At 34.0% G+C, this 20,326-nt stretch overlaps 1 protein-coding gene across 1 annotated transcript in view; it reads left to right on the forward strand.

The window, feature by feature from the left end:
- Nucleotides 1-1,120: 1,120 nt before the first annotated feature.
- Nucleotides 1,121-20,326, forward strand: part of LOC136804161 (rho GTPase-activating protein 39-like) — a 28,480-nt gene continuing 9,274 nt past the window's right edge. Inside the window, exons 1-2 of the mRNA XM_067060895.1 lie at nt 1,121-1,303; nt 17,704-17,805. Coding sequence (XP_066916996.1) covers nt 1,290-1,303; nt 17,704-17,805 — 116 coding nt within the window. The 5' untranslated portion in view covers nt 1,121-1,289. The remainder of the gene's footprint in view (nt 1,304-17,703; nt 17,806-20,326) is intronic.

A 20,326-nucleotide genomic window follows, 5' to 3' on the forward strand; every position in this document is an offset into this window, starting at 1 on the left:
TCTTGAGGTTTATCACGGGATACACTCATTTTGTTTTATAAGCATACGGTAAATTTTGGCTGAAGCTCACTATGCTTAAGTAAAGCTCAATTTTGAGCCTCGACTATGCTTAACCCTATGCTTGGTGAAGGGTAAATATTTGTTAATATTTTAGAGGATATTTTATTTTTTACGTTCACAAAAACGAATAGCTTATTGTAAGTTTAGAAAGTGTACATTCTTAAGAGACCAAGTTGTGTTATTTATAAGAGATTAAACAAAATAAAATCACCAATTTTGTTTGTAATTCTCTTCTTCGTTCTTCTGTTATTTTCTGAAGTTTTGGAAATTATGATTCTAAAAATTTCTTTGGCTGAGCCTCAAGGTATGCTTAGCATATGCTTAATTTTTCTGGAAATTTGAGCTTCAGTATGCTTATAAACGTTATGCCTATAAAACAAAATGAGTGTAGTGCGTTTATCTTCGTGATATTGTAGATTGTTTACGTTTTTTCTGTTAGGAATTTCAAGCATTCAGGTTGGTTTCTTTATTTTTATGTGTTAATTTGAGTAGGGATTTGATTTAGTCACTGTGAAAATGGAGTTTGTTTGTGTAAAAGTGAAATACATTTAGTTTGTAAATAAAGTTTTGTAGTGGTCAACTAGGGGAGGCGTTATTGAGGTCATCAGTTGAATGCTGTCACTCTAGCGAAGTTTTCGGCCCTTATTCAAAAATAAATTGACGAGTTAATTAACTCGTAAGATTAAGGTGCACCATAAATTGACGAGTTGATTAACTCGTAAGATTATGGTGCACCATAAATTGACGAGTTAATTAACTCGTAAGATTAAGGTGCACCATAAATTGACGAGTTAAATTATCTACTTGTGACGTCATAATTTCCCATTGATGACGTCACATTTAACGTAGCTCGTGTTTTTTGTAACTCGTGTTTTTTAACTCGTGTTTTTTAACTCGTGTTTTCCGAGCCTCACAGAGATCACACAATAATATCTCCTCTGCTTCATGTCCGCTGTTTCATTTCCAAAAATCGCACCGGGTAGTCCGTATTTTTTAATCGCCGGACAAATAAAATTTCTTGCATAATTTATGCACAATTCTGCATGTTTATGAAAACCCTGGGCTCACTGCAAGATGGCTACTGTAGCAGGGAGGTTGTGATAGAACATTACCTGAGCTGACAAAATTTGTTAAATTTGAGACTTATTTCTGGCTTGGATTCCTAACATTTGGTATCCTTGAACACCACTGTATGATGTTTAGCTGCTTATACACCTAAGGAGGCAAAAATGAATGAAGAAATGTAAGAATTAAACCGAAAATTTTCTAAATTCTTCTATATTTTTTGTTTGTTTTGATTTATTTTAACAAAATTTTAATTCACTCACAATGAGTTAATTAAAGCATGAACATGATCAAATTCAATTTGATATCATACTATTGTAGTGTCTCCATAACTCGAACCCCAGGGGTACAGAAAATTTGTTTCAGTTCAGGAAATTTTGAGTTCCGTGAAATGAGTACCGTGAAGGGGGAAACTTGCATAGTCATCAAATGACTGACCAATCAAAGCAGCAAAATTTCAAAACAAATGAACTATGCAGTTCTACTCTACCATTTTTGTTTTGATTTAATTTTGTATTTTAATGTTAATGACCAGCCAGGTCATTCATTTGAGGGCTATGCATGTTAGAGTTAGCCTCCACTGATCAGTTGGGTGTTTAAGATAAAAACGGCAATTATTGCTCTTTTTGGCAATTATTGCCGAAAATGGCAATTTTTTCAGCGATGAAATGCCAAGTCAGCAAAATATGTTATCCTTATAAGGGCAAAGACGTCAAAGGTGTTTGAAAATTGTAAATTGCATTGAGGAAAAGGTTTTTCAGATTTTTAAAAGTGATTTTTTCAATTTTTTGCTGCTCAATAACATGAAAAGCTCTAAAATAGACCTTTTTTCAAAGAGGCCACCCTGTTGAATAATTATGTAGTCCAGCAGAAAAACAATGATAAAACCATGCATAATTATTACAATACAAATGCATACATACTATCATTGTTTTTATGGCTGGACTACATAATTATTCAACAGGACGTCCTCTTTGAAAAAAGGTCTATAATATGTAAAAAGATCCTGCATCGATGCCGAAAGGTTGGCAAACGATATCATACTCCAGGATGCATCGCCTCAATATTTTCCCCCTATTTTCTACTTTCCTATCTACTATCCCGATTTTCTGTCTTTCTCAAGTGTTCCTAACTGTTTTCTAAGTATTTTTCTGAAATTTGCCCGTACCGGTGAAACAGGTCTCCGACCCCGGCTCGAACCACCAAATGCAAGCAACCTTGGTTTACAAACCCAACGCCTAACCGCTTACGCCAACGAGACACGGCAGAAAGTTGTCATTCACAAATACTTATAGCATGTAATTTACAGACCTTAATTAAGAAAGCTCCCAACCCTACCGGTGCCCCTACAAGGATCCCGTAGGGATCCTAAGGGAGCCTAAGTTAAGTCACAGGGTACGAATGCCCCTAAGAAGGCCTGCGGCCTTATATTGTGACTCTCGAGCTCCAACCCTAACCCTGACTGATAATAACCGAACCCCCGTCTAGGTCCGCGGATTGAAAAATTTCACTTGCATCCTGGAGTATGATATCGTCTGCCAACCATGCCGAAACACAGCTAGAAAGAAAAAACGGCTAGTTCGAAACACGGGTCACGGGTCACGGGTTACGGGGCACGGGGTACGGGTCACGGGTCACGGGGCACGGGGCATACAATTTACAGACCGGAAAAAATATAACGATATCATGACGTATAATTCATAACACGTACTACATAACACATATAATAGTACTAATACTACTAGTATAGTATGTCTGAAACAATTATATACGAATAGTATTATCATGAAAATTTTTCAATAATATATCACCCACAAATTTTGACAAAATGATATTGAATGACAAAAATATTGTCAAAATCATGAAATATAAGGCCTCTGAACCAATTTACAGCAAAATGTTTTTTCATAGTCAATAGGATGCTAATCATGTGACTGGATACAGATTGATGTGTTTTAAAATGATTAAATGTTGCAAGATAGTGGTTTTAGAGATATGAGTATAATTACGTCATTTTTATTAAAAATTCATAATGGTAGGTGGAAAATATTGACACATTTATAAAGTACCATCATTTCTACGTTATTATCCATTAAAATTATATTCATACTCAAGGTGATGGAGGGGATATAATGAGATATGATTTAACAATAGTCGTACTATCATTTTCGTGAGAAAGCTCGCTTTTCAGGCGATGGGAATTGTAATATGTATATTACTTACGTATAACATATAACATGCATATAACACTAAAAGTGTATTATTGATAATATAAGCTTATTATATGTATGTAATATGTTGCGGTGTTTTCTGGTCTGCATTATACACGACGCAAACTTCGAAAGCACGTGGAAAGCACGTGGTTAGGTTTTAGCGTTTTAAATAGTCATACGTGGCTAAAATACCTTAAAATTGATTTTTTCGATAATTTTTAGTGTTTGTAAAACATTTTCTGTTTGAATTACTTTGATCTGAGCTGCCCCGTCACCCCGTGACCCGTGACCCGTGCCCCGTAACCGGTGCCCCGTGACCCGGACCCGTGACCCGTGTTTCGAACTAGCCGAAGAAAAAATAAAACCCCCGTCGTAAGTTTGTTTACATATGACTTGATTTTGCTATTTGTATTTCTGACAAAAACCAGTTGAAAACAAAACTGAACGAGGCACAGTGCGCCTATTTATTGTGAGAGGGTGTCAAATACCACGTGTTCAATAATAAAATCAACTTTACTTTCCAAAAACAGCAATTTTCATTTGTTTACTTTTTTTACTTTTCTGCTGATTCCGCATTTCAGCGTTGAAAAAATTGCCGTTTGCATCTTAAACACCCAACTGCTGATGCAAGTTATCCGATCTCACGTAGTAGCAACTCCAGAAGATCTTTCAAATTTTTTTTCAAAACCTATCCTATCTTTTAGAGCTTTGAAAAAGAAAGAAAATGAGGGGTCATAGGCCTCCAGAAGAGGATAAGTGGTTGTAAAGATATTCGAATTTTAGTGTCAAAAATTTGACTATAAAATGTCAAAAAAAGGTTGAAAATAGCTTGGAAAAATTCGAAAAATGTGTCAAAAAAGAAAAAAGATATTTCCCAGTCAGGCTTCTTTAATTTTGCATATTATCTCTTTTTCTAGTGTAGCTAGAGACCTGAAATTTGGAGGGAGGATTCTTTGATGGTGTTAGAATATATATAGTATATTTATGAAAATAACAAAAGATATACCTTATTGGTATATATTTTCGCGTGTTACAAATTTTCGCGGGTACTTAATTTCGCGAGTTTTTTGGTCAATTTTCGCGAAATATAATACTGTTTAAATTTTTCAAAATTACAAAATCGCGAAATTAGATACACGCGAAAAAATTTTTCTTAGTATTTTGTTAGTATTTTTACATCAAAAACGTTGTGTTTCAAGCAAAATCAGTCTTTTTCTTGATTTATATTCCCTCTTTCTGAAAATACCTAGTTTAGTGAATCGCAAAATTTAATACACGCGAAAATTTTCCAGAAGTCGGCAATCGTGAAATTTAATACACGCGAACACGTTTTTTCGAAAAAATTTTGCGATTCGCAAAAATTTGTAACACGCGAAAATATATACCAATAAGGTATCTTTTTTTGAAAAAAGAAGACATTGCATTGTTTTATTTTTGTTTTTGAAGAAAACTTGGAAAAGGTTGAAATGAGTCAAAAAATATGATAGGACCCATTTTCAAGGGGCCTCTGGAAATGGAGTTGGAAATGCACTTTACCAATTTGCTGTCTAGCCCGAGTCCACAGTGTTATATACCGCTGGAAGGCTAAGATCACGAGCTTTCTTTTAGTAAAAACCGGACACTTTAGAATACATAGAAAAAAGTTCGAAGGGTTCAAAGTTCACGGAAAAATGAAACATTCGGTTTGACGTCAACGAAAGTTGCCTGACTTCTGGAGTCGCTATCTCACGGTACCAGCCAGTTGCCAGCGTCATCAGCAGGCATCTTGGACTTGGACCATCATGCATGCTGAATAGTTTTTTTCACATAGCCTGGAATCATGTCTTTGAGTAGTCAGAACTAGTAAGCGAGTCCAATAAGTTGTCGCATTCTCCCAAACAACTATTTCACTGTCGAATATACCGTCAACTGCTCTAAACTTGGGATAGCCTGGAGATCCATGCTACGGTTTCTTATTCTATATACTGATGGTGAAATATACAGCATGTTATGGGCTGAGAGTTTGAATTTCCCAAATCCTAATAACGGTTGAAAACATAGCCAATCAAATTTTATTATTTTTTACTGGTCACACTTTTGATAAATACGAAGTTCTCACTACTGCTATGACTTCTGCTGCTTCAACTGTATTGCCACAAAAAGCTCGTGTTAGTCCAGACTGGTTCACCGAAAATGAAACTGAATTGTCAAATTTGATTGAAAAGAGAAACCTTGCTATACTATGTAAAATGAATCGTGTTACAAGAAGGACCACTGAAAACCTTTGTGTCGCTCGGAAGCAGTTGAAATCTGCCATCTCAAGGGCAAAGAACAATTGGATTAAAGGTGTCTGTGATAAAGTAAATCAAAGAGACACTACTCGTACCGGTACTCAGGCATATTGGGACAGCATTAAACTTTTAAAAAGGGGAATGGAAAAACCTCCCCCAAGCAAGCAAACGATGATGATGAAACCGAACGGTGACAGATGTACCAGCCCTGAAGAAAATGCTAATGTGTTCCGTGACCATTTTGAGAATCTCTACGACAGACCAGCTACTTTCGATCCATCTGTGTTAGACCTCTTAGAACAACGACCGATTTTTCCGAATATTGATTATATCCCAGATGACAATGAGATACGTAAAGCCATCGGTCGCCTCAAGAACAAAGCACCGGGAGATTCGTCTCTTACACCTCAAATGTTCAAAACTCTACTTGAGGACAACGTATGTTTTAATCTACTTAAAGATATTATCGTTGATATATGGGTGAACGAAATTTGCCCTACTGATTGGAACACTGGTCTCCTCAGGATATTACCTAAAAAGGGGGATTTAAGAAAGCCCGGGAACTATCGAGGCATTATGCTCTTAGAATCCTCTTATAAAGTAATTGCTATCCTGATTCACAGTCGACTTCAACCACTTATCGAGAGCCTAGATCATGAAACTCAATGCGGTTTTCGAAAAGATAGGGGTTGCGTAGATGCGGTGTTTTCTGTCAAGCTGGCAATAAAGAAACGCAGAGAGCATAATCAAGAGACTTGGATACTGTTTCTAGACCTTGTCAAAGCCTTTGATAGGGTCCCTCGCCAACTTCTATGGATGGTCCTTGAGAAATTCGGTACGCCAAAGAAGCTCGTTTCGCTGCTCAAATCACTTCATTCATCCTTCCAAGTGAAATTCGTAGTCGACGAAGTGTCCCACACGCTGAAATGCACAATAGGCGTCAAACAAGGAGACATATTAGGACCGGCCCTGTTCACCATCTTCATCGCTGCAATCATGATCACCTGGAGAAAGAAAACGAACCGATCACTCTGTCTTTTCCACACAAAAAATGATTTCCAGATGACGGGTCGTCGTTACAATGCCAAAGGTTCCGAATTCCCAGTCGAAGACTCCGAATATGCAGACGACACTGCAGTACTTTCGAATCTCGCGAGACTTTGGCTGAGTACTCACCGCTACTTTTGAACATTTCGATCTTTTCGGTATGGAAATCCATAAAGGTGACCTAGAACATCCAGACAAACCTGCGAAAACGGAAGTTCTATTCGTATCCGCTCCTGAGAAATCTTACCGAAACGCTGCCACTTTTGATGATACTGATCTTTCAAATATCAATTTTGGTGGAAGTTATTTCTTCCCTGTAGTTGAAAAGTTCTGTTACCTCGGCACCATGATTACCCGCGACTGTAAAGATTGCGAAGATGTATGTTGTCGAATCAAAAAAGCAGGTAATGCCTTTGGTGCATTACGTAGTTCTTTATTCTCAAACCCATCGATAACGTATGAAGCCAAAGGTGCTGCCTATTGTATCCTCATCCTTCCCATTCTTCTGTATGGTGCAGAATCTTGGTGTTTAACGGAAAATCTTTATAATCAATTACGAACATTTCATCATAGATGTGCTCGTTCAATGCACCGAATAAATCGTCGACACGTTTATTTACACCGGATAAGTAGTAATGAGTTGCTTGAAAATTTAAATATCCATTCGATTGATGTTTATATTACAAAAAGGCAATTGTCGTGGCTCGGCCACGTGTCTAGAATGTCTTTTGAAAGAATGCCGAGGAAATTGTTATCTTCGTGGGTCAAAAATCGTAGACCAAGGGGCGCACCTGAATTTACTTTTGGGCGTGGAATGTATAAAGCACTTCGTCGTGCTAATATCAGTAAAGATAATTGGTTTGTTTTGGCGCAAGATCGTTGTGAATGGCGTAGAATGATTAATAGTTTTACATAATGTCTATTTTTTAGTGCTATATTGTTTTGCTTTATTACGCGTAGTAATTTCCTAGAGATATTTTATTTAATATTTAATTTTTCTAGGCCAATTCCTAATGATCTAGGATGGTTCACTCTCTCTCTCTCTCTCTCTCTCGGTCACACTTTCTTTGAGAAAGTGCAACTTGGTTTTTATTTTAGTAAGTGAGGACAGTGCTAAATTCAAATTTCCCACTGTAATTTTTTTGAGGCATAAATCTGCTTCACAGGTCTATCTATTTTGGTTGAGTTACAGGAGGCTCTGGGGGAGCCCATTCTCCCAACTATAGATGCTCTGACTACCCAATTCCCCTCAAGGTTTGTTCACTTGCCGTTCCGTAGTGGAACACACGCAAATGTCTGGAACGAAGAAGACCATATGTGACTTCCCAAGCGATTTAAAGTACCTGAAAATCAGACCGGTCTTGGTCCGGTATTACGAGCGGTCTAGTAGCGGTCAAATTTTTGTTTTAGATCGGCCTCCAGACTTTCTAGAAATGTAATCTCTAACGGTCGTGGCCGCTTCTAGACATTCGTGGTCGATCGTTGGACCGGTCCGGGCCGTTCACTAGACCGGTCCGGGCCGCTAGTTAGTGATTTTTAGTAACAATTATATCAGAAAAATGTTGTAAAAGGATGTCAACCGAGCGATCGGGGCCGGTCCCCTAAACTCGTAGCGGCCTTTTGGTAAAATTTTACCGGTCATTTACCGGCCCTCAAAAGACCGTCTAAAGACCGGTCCCATTTTCAGGTACTTTAAATCGCTTGGGGAGTCACATATTAGTGGCAAAACAATGAGGCGTTTGACGTCACTCGCGCAGCAAGTTCCACACTCATTATTTGTTAATCCCATCGGGCAATAGGCAGTTAGGCGGCTAGGCGGCCGGCGTTCTCTAATTCCCCAATCAGTGTCCAGCTAAAAAGTGTCTGTCAAGTTAAAAAGGGCGTGCTATTAGTAAAAGTTATTGTGACATGTTATGACAGAAAGTATGATTGATAAACTTGGTAGAGTTATCAAAACAAATTTGTTGTCAAAGAGCTTTAAACAGTAAGTGAAAATACAGGCCAGACATCAACAGTCCTATGTTTCAACCAATCGTTCCAAGCAAGTTAGAGCATTTGACAGCACTGTATCAATGATTTGTTTTCCAGCCTGGAATGATTAGTAATAGTAAGGTTTATAAGAAATCTTTAACTGAAAAGACAAGAAAACATAATACACATAATATATACGGTAAGTTGGTCTAATGTTGTCATCCCTCTTCCAACTTCGACACCCTTCTTTAGAGATAGGAATAATAGTAAGATCTGAATCGCTGATTGAAAATAATTTTCTTTGATTAGCGACCAGAGAGGAAAAAATCTAGTCTATCAGTGATTACGACCTTTCCTAGTATTCCTATCTCTAAAGAAGGGTGTCAATATTAGAAACACTATTAGAAAATTTTTTAACACTTTTGAGCACATTTCAATTCAATGAAACAAATGGGAAAAAGGTGGCATAAGTGGCATAAGTGGCATAAGTGGCATAAATGGTGCTGAAACAAATGGACGAAGAAGAAGTATTCCCCATACAATGTTTATATCAAAATTTGCAATAATAACCAAAATAGTTATGTTCTTATAAAAGAATGTATTATTACAATGTATATTCAATATTTGGCGTAAATTAGTGTTTTATTATTACTATGTCCGACCAAAAATTAAAAAGAAAAGTTGATTTACATTGCTAGGCTCATAAGATGATAGGTAAATCAGAAAATTCCAAAATTGTAGAAAAAGGCCAAAATTATGTGAAAGGCCTTTTTAGAATTTTTTCTTGTATTTTTTTGTTTCTTTTACTGACTAACCTAAAGCTTTAAAAAGGGGATGGGTCAAACAAGCAATCTGACAATGAGCTCTATCTCAAATTACCAAGGATGGGATTTTCCATAGATTTATAAAGCCCGAAGGGCTAGATGTTGTGCTTTAAGCCATAGCAGGCAAAAAAAAGTGAATATCAGAAAAAATATTGCTATTGTTTTCCAAAACCCGCGAAGCTTCTGATTGGTCAAGCGCTGAAATTCTATTGTAATATCACGTGACCTAGGTAGGATTTCCTACCTAACCACTGCACACTTTTCAGCTAAAGTACGTCATCTGGCCCTTCAGGCTTTATAAATCTATGGGATTTTCTAGATTAGAAGAAATTTATTTCCAAAGTTAAGTTACCAAAATAACTACTTTGTATTCCTCAAGAAATAGTACTAAAAGCAATTCTCTGTATTTGCCAAGGAAAATGTAAGGCTGGACTTAAAAAATTGTTGGTTTGCCATCACCCGACCGACCCTACCTTAAAACCTGCCGGCCGACCCAAAGAATTTTATTGCCATTTTTAAGAAGAAAATTTTTTTTCTTCAAAAACTTCAAACAATCAAATCAAAACTCGTATCTTGTCTGTCTCAAGCATAAGAATCGTGAATTCCCTGCTAGCGCTCTTCTGTTTTCCATTTAAAATTACCTAAATGTAAACAAACTGTTTTAACCCTTCCATGTACAAAAATTTCATAAATTGTCAAAATAAAATAAAATAAATTTCCGACCGACCCACCCACCTCCAAAATCTAGCGTCGGGTCAAAGCCTAAACAAAATATTTTTTTATTTTAGAAGGAAAATAACTAAAAATGATCTGTCATTTTATCAACAAAGAAAATTATTAAAAACAATATTTTGTATTTGTTTAGAAGAAATATTACCAAAGTTTAACTCATTGGTAAGTTGGTCTAATGTCAACATCCACCATCAAATTCAGACACCCTTCTTTAAACCTGGTTGGAATCTGACCTTCCTTTAATCCTAATCTCTAAGAAGGGTGTCAGAATTACATGATGTCAACATTATAACAACTTACGGTATTTATCAAGAAAACAAGCTAGTATTTAATGGTATTTCTAAAGGAAAATAATATAAAAAATCTCTGTATTTGTCAAGGAAAATAACCAACAGTAATCTCTTCTATTTCTCAATGACGGAAAGCATTTCTTTGTATATGGAAAATTACATGAAGTTGTTCCTTGTCTTAACATGGGGAAATTATAGTGAACATTATTTTTTTTAAGATTAACTGAAAGTTGAATTTAATTATCAGCAAAGATTTAAGATGATGACTCTTTTCCATCACAATTATGCTTGCATTGCTCACTCACTGTCATTTTTGAGAAATTAAATGTATTTTTTACTTTTATTAATGAGAAATTTTTTAAAAATGATCTCTTGTATGAACAACAATATTTTCATATATATTGAATGGAACATTAATCAAAACATTTTCCTGTATTTTCCTTAAAGAATATAATGTAGAGAAAATTTCTAATATTTTCAAAAGAAATTACCTAAAATAATTTCTTGTATTTGGCTAGAAAAACAACCTAAAGCAAAGTTTTGTATTTTCCAAGGAAAATCAGCATACAATTTCTTGTATTTTCTAAGGAAAATTACATACAAGTTCTATATGTTCCAAGAAAAATTAGCTAAAGCAATTTTTTGCTACTTTCATCAAGTTGATTTTTCAAAAGAAATTGCTTACTTGTCTTAAAAAAAGGTAAAAAAGGTAGTCATTTTGTAAGCAAATTCGAATGGAAACTGTCATTTTTTCAATCTATTGCTAACTTCAATCCAGAGTATCTTGTAAAACTTTTCTTATGCTTGGAGTAACTTAGCCATCAAAAGACTTTGAATAGCTTTGAAAATCTAAAGAAATGGAAAAAGAGAAAGAAGAGAAAAGTGTTCAAATTTCAAAACGCTCTTCTTAAAAAGGTAATAAAAAAAGATGAAAAAATACAAACAAAAAGGTTACATGGTTTTACATCTTTTATTTAAGACTGAAGAATGACCAATTGAAAAATCTATACAAAATGAGCATGACAAAGAATTGTTGTCTGCTTAAAAATTGTTGTTCGATTGGTAATTAACTGAGAGAAAGTCTTGCTCACTGTTCTTAATAAATTTTGTCACTTTGGGTTGGTCAAAATTTTCAGTCTATTTGACATAACTTTTGATTGATTTTAAAGTTTACATCAAATTTTAAGTTAAACTACCCTCTATAGAATAAAAAAAGAATCAACAACCATTTTTAGCCATAAGCTCACAATATCTTGACGAAACAGGACGAAACTGTATACTTTTATTTGTGCACCAAGTATACACATTACAGAAGGATTGAAAAAAATGATTAAATTCATTTAAATCTGACAATAAGTAGTTAGAAATAAAGAAGTAAATTCAGAACAGAAAGGTGCCAGAAGAACAGGGGACAGTCATTAAGATACCTGTGTAGATATTTTGGGGAATTGACTTTGGAAATAAGAATACTTTCTTCACAAATCAATTCTCCTGAAAATAAATATTTTACAACTGAAGGTCCGGGCCATAGCTGAAACCCTCAGCTAATCATTTGATTGAAAATATATTCTATATCATATTTTTTATTGCCATTAATTGTAATCTGTTTTCAAGTAGATACAAATGGAAAGTAATTTAACAAACAGCCAGATGGTACTTATAGAAAACTCTCCAACTCCATTCCCTGCATACAACCACTATTGATGCAAAAATCCTTAACCATTTAAATTCTACAGGTATAGTTTGTTATTTTAATAAATAAAAATAAATAAAAAACTAAACAATGCAGAAGGTATGCTCTTTTAGAACATCATCCTTTTCAAACTTTTCCAGGTCGCACTCTACCTAAAAGAAATGGTGTTCCAGATTAAAATGGAGTGTGTAACCCTGACCAAGTTTCACAGTTTACATAACAATGAAAAGAAAAGCAATGTAAACAAAACTGATTCCAAAAAAGTTCATCTTCTGCTGAAAAGAAGACAGTTGTTACAAAAACTATACTTTTTCAGAGGAATTTTGTTACAATTTTTTTGGTCAAATTATCTAAGCAAAAAACAATTTTATGTAAAAAAAAACATCAAATTTTCCTTTTTTTGTGCCCTTGTTCAAACATACTAAATGAGCCATTTTTATTCAATTGATAAAATAGTTGAACAGAAAATATGAATAATCTTACTCTTTCACTCTTATCCATGCAAGTTTTCCACAGCTTTGCTTAAGGTTTTTCTTAAAAATTACTTGACCCTTTGTTTAAAAAAGCTTACAGCTGAAATTATAAAATGAAGTTCAAATGCTCAGGCGTTCTGAACTAATCATTGATTGTATCTGAACTATCTTCATAAGTTGCCGTAAATATGACATTAAAGTTATTTTTTTTCTTCTTTTCAATAAAGATCCCTTTTACTTTTCTAAGCTTGTAATTAAATTTATTTTAAATTTATATGGATTGTATTGCATATCTGGCCGATGAAATAAAAACATGAAATTTTTTAGGACGGCCTCTGGAGGATCACTCATTTAGTCTTGCTTCTCGCTTTTCACTTGATTTCTACAGAGAATTTGGATTCAGAACTTTGCTTTACTACCTTAAGGGAAGAAATTTTCGCGGGAACAAAATTTCGCGGTTTTCGCGGATTTTGCCTAAAACCGCGAAATTAAGTGCCCGCAAAATTTTACAAAATCGTCAAACCGCGAAGTTAAATTCCTGCGAAATTAAATTTATTTCACGCATTCCCCCAAATTCGTACTATTTCAAGCCTTAAAGCAGGTTTTTTGCTATGTTAAAGGTTTCAGATTTTGGTATATGATGTTTTCTTGAGAACTATGAAATAAACACATAAGCAATAGACAACAGTAAATTTCAAGAGATCAATAAAGATAGAGATTTAAAAAACATTTTCTGGATGTGTGGGTTTTATTAGGGTTACCAACAATCTTAACCAGCCTCCAATGCTACGCTAGCTCTCAGAGCTATCTGGTTATCTAATCAAAAGAAATTTTGAATTTCCCTACCCTCACACTCAACAAGTAATCAATATTAACATTGTTAAATCTTGTTATGTTTATCAAATTTTTCTATAAGAAAAGTTACAATACCTCTTTTATAGTATAAAGTTAAATCTTTTGAAGACTCTAAAAATCTAAACTTTTTAAATTATTATTCTCATTATTGGAAATTATTCCTAATCCAGACTATATATATGATTTGATAGATATGACTATATACTATAGGTGTCTGGTTCTACTTAATTTACCATGCTTACTTTTTCGAAACTTTTATCTTACCACGTGGGTTATGTTGCTGACTGTAAGTAAGAAAACTTGCAATAAAAAACAGCAGCTGTGAATTTAAATAGTATTTCCAATGAAAAAGATTCTTATAATTAAGAAGTGTATTTACTAGACTGTTGCTATGTTGGTAAATGTATTTCCATGTCGCATTATGTAATTAGAGTAGAGTACATGTTTTTTTATAAGTAACAACCTGTAAATTTTGTTTAAACCTATGTTTTTTTTATTTTATGATAATTTCAGCCTGAAATTTTCAAATTCTGTTTTTGAATAATACTCATTAACTTCGTTTTTTAATAACTTAAAAATACAATGACCAATTTCCAAATTTGTTCTTGGTTTGTTCTCAGGTTTTGAATAGAATTGAGTCGAGCTGTTCTTATTAAAAAATGGTATTTCATACTTAATTGAGAACACATAAATGCAACAAATTTATTTTTGTTGTTGATTACATGTCAGTAAGGTGATAAAAGTCTCTTGATGTCAATGAAGTATCTTTGTTTTCTTTATCCTGATATCTCTCTAGAGTAAGATATGGGAAAATTTACCGTCTTGATTTGCTGTGAAATAGATATATATTCTTTTTTGAGTTTTGAATTATTTTTTGTGTGAGAAATTCTCTGTTTTGATGGAAAGACACTGGGGAATGGTTTGTCATATACAAATTATAGTCTAACATATATTGCTATGCAGACACTATTTGAGAAAGGCAAGGCAGTGTCCGGTGGTGGTCCAAAAGGACATTTTTTCTAGTGTTTTCCATTAAAAAGGCTGTTTTTAGCTAAATTTTAGTGATTTTAGGAGGGGCAACACCCGATAACCAGACGCTAAAAGGGCATAGTTTTGCTCCATATGAGTGAAATTTCTGGGGATGCTATGTCATGCATCATGGTCTAGAATACAAGAACTTTTTAATAACTGATCGAGAAAATATCTATATTTACGTCTCTTCATGGTACATCCAATGATAAAATTATGCATCACGATCTAGTTAGGTAGTCAGGCTATTTTAGTGGCTAATAAGGGTATTTTCAGCAGTGTTTTTTACACTTTAAAAAGGCTGTTTTTACCACAAATTTTGTGATTTGGAAAGGGATAGCATCTCACAGATGCTACACAAAAAGGCTAAAAAGATGCCTGTGGTAGTCTAAGTTAGGTCTTAGATATCTATGAAAATAATAGTGATGTATAGATTTCACAGAAGTAACATTAAACAGCACTTTCTTTTCGATTGAAAAAGAATGATATCGATTTGTGACAAATAATTCGAACTCGCTAGACAATGGCCTGAAATTGAGTATCATTATAGACTTTAGAGTTTAATTAGTTACTTTTTTGGAGAAAATTATTCCACAAGCATTTTGTGAGGAATCCAATTGTCTCAATTTGATTTTATTATTGCTGGAAAGGTTTTTGTATAGCTAATACATAAACATCATGAAGTTTACAGATCAAGCATATCATAGTCAATATTATTGTAAATAATGGATCAAATTTCTAGTTTCAGTTCAATATTTCTCAGGAGAGAGAGTGCTTAGTTATGTAAGTATGGATTATAATTTGATTTAACACTTTGAAGGTGTTTAAGAGCTTCTTTTGTGGTAACTTTGAAATAATTCGAAATGAGAATGTAATGAAATTTTTTGGTGTCACTTTAAAAAGGCTATCAGCTGATATACGTTTGTTTTTTTATGGTGTAGAAGAAAGTGAAGCCTGAAAGTTTGTTAAGCCTTTTTATATATTACCTTATTATTATATTACTCACAAATTAGTGATGTTCTGACTTTATGAAAAGTCTCTGCAAAATGTTTTTATTGGATCGTGTACATGGTTTAGATATTCATGATTCTTTTGCTTTGAGAAAACAGAAATATTATAATATAACTTATAGTTCATTTTTTACATTCCTCAGGTGATGTATTTTCCTATAGTTCTCTCTATTCCTTTTTGATTGAGTGAGATTTTTTATTAATTTTTCAGTGTTTTTCAGTGTGAATCTGGTTTTATCACAGACATCTCAAGAAAAAGCTACTGCTTGTTCCAGGCTTTAGGTCTGACTCTGTAAGTATTACGATATATAATCTTAAAACATAGTAGTCTGGTCTCCTTAACAATGAGAATAGAAAAAGGAAAGTAAGATCTCAAAATGCATAGATTTTGTCTATAGACCAGGGATAAAGTGGCTCCATCCAGTGTTTTATAGAAGATGTCTGTTTTTTTGTCCCATGTTCATTTCTGCCTTTGAATATACTTTAAGGTGTCAAACAGAGCGATGGTTGGAGAGTGTTTTAGATAGAACCCTCTTACTGTTCATTTTTCAAAAGTTGTCAGAAAGAACATTCAAAGTTTAACATGAAAATGAACATTTAATGAATTATAAATGAATGATATATATTTTTCTTGATAGATTTCAAGCGAGAAAGACAGTTAGTTAAGAGATAGATAGATATGGAGGAAAAATATCCCTTGACAGTTTTATTTATCCCAAATAAAGATCTACTCCACCTCTCTCTTCAAGTTGATGAATCGAAGGCTTGTTTGAAAATATTTTCATCTTCAGTTTTTCTGTTCATTCAACTCTGTGTTACTATTTATAACCAAACTGTTTCTATTTTTGTTTCTTCACGAGTTTAATATTTTCAAACATACAGGATTTTCATTACGCAAGGATTATTAAAATTTAAAAGAATCACATAATTTGTTGGAAAAAGAAGCAGAGAAAGAAAAGACAAAGATACTTTACTTTAAAAAGCATCATTCTTCCTGTGAACAATTGTGTAAACATTTCCTGGACATGCTTCTGTTAAGGAATTGGATGGCTTCATTGTTGTTAATACAATAGTTTTGACGGTTGATTTATATTGATATCATTTTCTGAGTCCAATCGTTATTGGAGAAGTATTATCATTATGTGGCTTAAAAATAAAAAGCAACTAATGTAATTTTTTATTATATATGTTATTTTTAGTTCTACTAAACTATGTGAACTTCTTTACCCAAGCCTATGTGAGGTTCAACCCCTTTTAGTTTTGAACCGCTCTTAAAAGTCTAGTTGACCCGTTTACCAAACTACAGAATTTCATGCCCCATGCCCATAAACGATATTTTCGATTGCTGGCAGTTTTGACTTAGTACCATATTCGAGATTTCCTTTACAACGACACCAAATGTGTTTGCCATCACCAAGACGAGTTAATGCATTTAAAATGATGATAAAAAGTTGTGCTTTTATGTATTTTAAAACAAGAACATTGAGACTTATTAAAACTTTGACCTATAAAAATGAGTAGTTAAAACATTGTAATGTTTCGCATTCTATCGAAAATAAACTCGCTTGGTTTTACTACCTTGGAGACTCCTCCTATGGTGGCCAGCTTGTCATTATAAAGCAATTGTCACTTCATTTAAATACGAAGCCTCTAATTAATACTTTTCAAAAATGTCATTCTAAACAGTTTGGAAAATGTCAGCCAAACAGATTTAATCAACCAAATTGTTTTTTCTGAGGGCTTTATAAAAAAAACCTAATTTCTTAGGGAATTGCACACAACTACTCACAAAATGGTGAAATTAAGAATATTCAGAATATCTTAAAGCACAAAAAGATTTAAGAACATCCGAAGGCTTTTTGGATTTTCTTATGAAAAAAGCCTGTCTGTATTGAGATTCACACCTTTATTTTTTCCAATTTCTCTCCTCGCCTTTTACTTGACTTATCTGTACACCTCTGGTTTAGGCGTCGTCCACCTTTGCTTCAATAAAATACAATCATACTTACGAATCTAACTGAATGATTCAGTCTGGTATATAGTTCTACAAAAGATGTACCACCTTACTATAAATTTCTCTGTCTGTCTGCCTCAGTTAAGGTTCACCAAATTTTTGAGCTTGTATAATGTAATCTATAACCAGTGCAATGAACGATATTTTTCTTTCTTAGGGTGGAATGGGTGGAAATAATCGAACCAAGTCGACAAGAACACATGTTCGCCAACCTCACCACTGGTCAATGTCTTTGGGAGCCTCCGAATGGTGTCAAAGTGTAAGTTCTTACATTATATTTTTAATTAGGAAATCTTTAACATTGTGATATCTGTTCTGGTTATTAACCATTCTTGGATTCGAATGTTTTGAAATTGAAACGTTCGAAAATCTGACAAAAAAATAGAAAACAAAATGGTGGACTTGTTCACTTTAAACTGATTTTGTAGCTTATCTTAAATGTAAAGTAATATTTTCAACTTCAGTTGAGCTAGAATCTGAGAATGTTCGTCTGTGTGTCTGTGTGACCGCCAAAAACTTTTGGGCAGCTTGGATACTTCAAAAATGTATCTACTGAAGCTACTGTAGTTGAGCCCAGTGCGTTGCGCACGTTTGACCATGATATCCCTGGATATCCTGTTCTCAGAACTCTCAAAACTCAAAGAACTCTCAGAACTCAATCACTTGGTCTAATGTCGACACCCCTCCTTTAATTTCGACACTCTTCTTTAAGAAAGTTTCTCGTTATCACAAACTGTACTATCTAATTCTCTCCACGTTTTCAGTCCAGGCCTCTTAATGACCACTTCCTAGTTTAAATGGTAAAAGTCACACCATTAAATTCAATTTGAGCACATTATCAGTTTTGATAGGGCATGGTGCAACTAACTAATCACGTCTTTAAAAACTGTTTCGATGTACTCTTTTTTATTAGAACATATGAAATTTTTTGCCAGGTATTTTTGTTTTTGTCAATTTAAGCCTTATCCTGTTCTCATGCCTCGGCAGACCTCCGGCAAAAATGAGGCTTTTCCGTCGTTTTTTGAGCCTCGTTGCTGTAGTAAAATTGTTCCAATAAAAAAAGAGTACATCCAACGGCCCATTTAATAATACATAGATGTCTGTCACATAGTGCTATCATTTCTCCTATAAAACGTTGTGGAAGAAGTTACACTTGCTATTTTCATCAATACTGACGCAAAATCTAGTTTGAGTATAAAAGAAAACGATTTAAGTTTTATACTCAAAGTACTCGACTGACGCAAAATCGTCATGGTTCAACAAAACAGTTTATTGAGAAAGGTTCTTACTTCAAGACTGATGAAAAGGTATTTATTTCTGTCTAAAAAACCTACACTTTACAAGGCTCTTTAAAGGGATAATCATATGGTTTGAGATATCTTGCCTGTTACTAAAGTTACAAGTTTTTCTTTAGTTTTAGTATAAAGAAAACGATAGAATTTTGACGTAAAAATCGTTGACGAACCCATTTTCAATGATTTCAACTTTGGAATAAAGTTAGACAAAAAGACTTTCAGGCTTTGCTCAGGATTGTGGAGTGCATGCACAGGCGAAGAATCTTTAACGATCTAACTATTATCAGAAACCCCTAATTCTGACGACGGCTAACTTTTAACCGACTATCTGTCTCGCCATTATGTTTGGCTGAAAATAGGCACAAGATAATTTTAATTTTGATTTATTTTAAAAGAGGTTCAAAGATGCCGCTGCATGGACTCTACATTGATTTTCATCAACAAATGGGGAGATGCAAGGTCGAAGCTCGATTGTCTAATGTAAAGCTAAATTTCTAATAAATGATAAAATCTACATCGCAAACATAGGGTTTAGAAAAGTTAAAATAACGACCCAATATTGTTTACTACACGGAAGACTAATGGGTGAGAGTTCTTATCACAACCAATTTTCAAATTAAATTCTAAACTTTTTATGAACCTAATTAGCTGCAATTTTAAATCAAATTATAAATCTAATTGGTACTCTACAAGTAATAAACTGAACATTGGTTGACCTGTAAGAACAAGCATTTTATCTTCCCAAAATAAAAGAGTTGGTGGAACTGTTTGTACATTTCTGAGTATTCCTGATAATCTGTCTCAGTCAAATTGTTATAGTCGACTGTCTATCCTATTTTGACAAGAAATCATCTACAAACTTAGAGAAAGGCATCCTAGCCATTTTTCCACAAAATTAGCAGGCCGGTACAAAGTCTCGTGAAATCCTCAAAGAAATTATTAATGTCTGAAACACAAGTCTCTTATTGAGATTCACTTCTTTATTTTTTACCGACTTTCTACCAATTATTTATTGCATCATTACTGATCATTACTGTGTATTATATACCTCAAGTTCAAACTCGTCATCCTATAGTGAACTTGCTAGATACAGAACACAGCTTTCATATTCTAACCCTGACACAAGGGTCTATATTTTTCATAATTGCTCATCTAAAGTGGTGAAAGCACAGCCTTGTTTTCATTGATATTTTGCAATTTTGGACTGAAAAAAGGTTCTCTAGAGAATGTTTCTTATAAAGATGTTCACGAAGATATCGTACGTGCATACACTTTCGAATGTCCATGATTGATCAATCTTTAACTACTGCCTAATTGGCTTGCTTCTCTTTATAAAGAAGTATCAAAAATTGTATGAAAGTTTTTTGTAAAGTAATTTACGTACTGTAATGGTAATTAGAAGTAATTTAGTATAAGAACATTTCTACCAAGGTTAGAATCTGAAATGGTAGATTCGGGGACTTCAGGTTCATATTTGATATTTAT

This window comes from Clytia hemisphaerica, unplaced genomic scaffold, assembly GCF_902728285.1.
Source record: "Clytia hemisphaerica strain Z4C2 unplaced genomic scaffold, Clytia hemisphaerica genome assembly, whole genome shotgun sequence".
Taxonomy (NCBI): Eukaryota; Metazoa; Cnidaria; class Hydrozoa; order Leptothecata; family Clytiidae; genus Clytia; species Clytia hemisphaerica.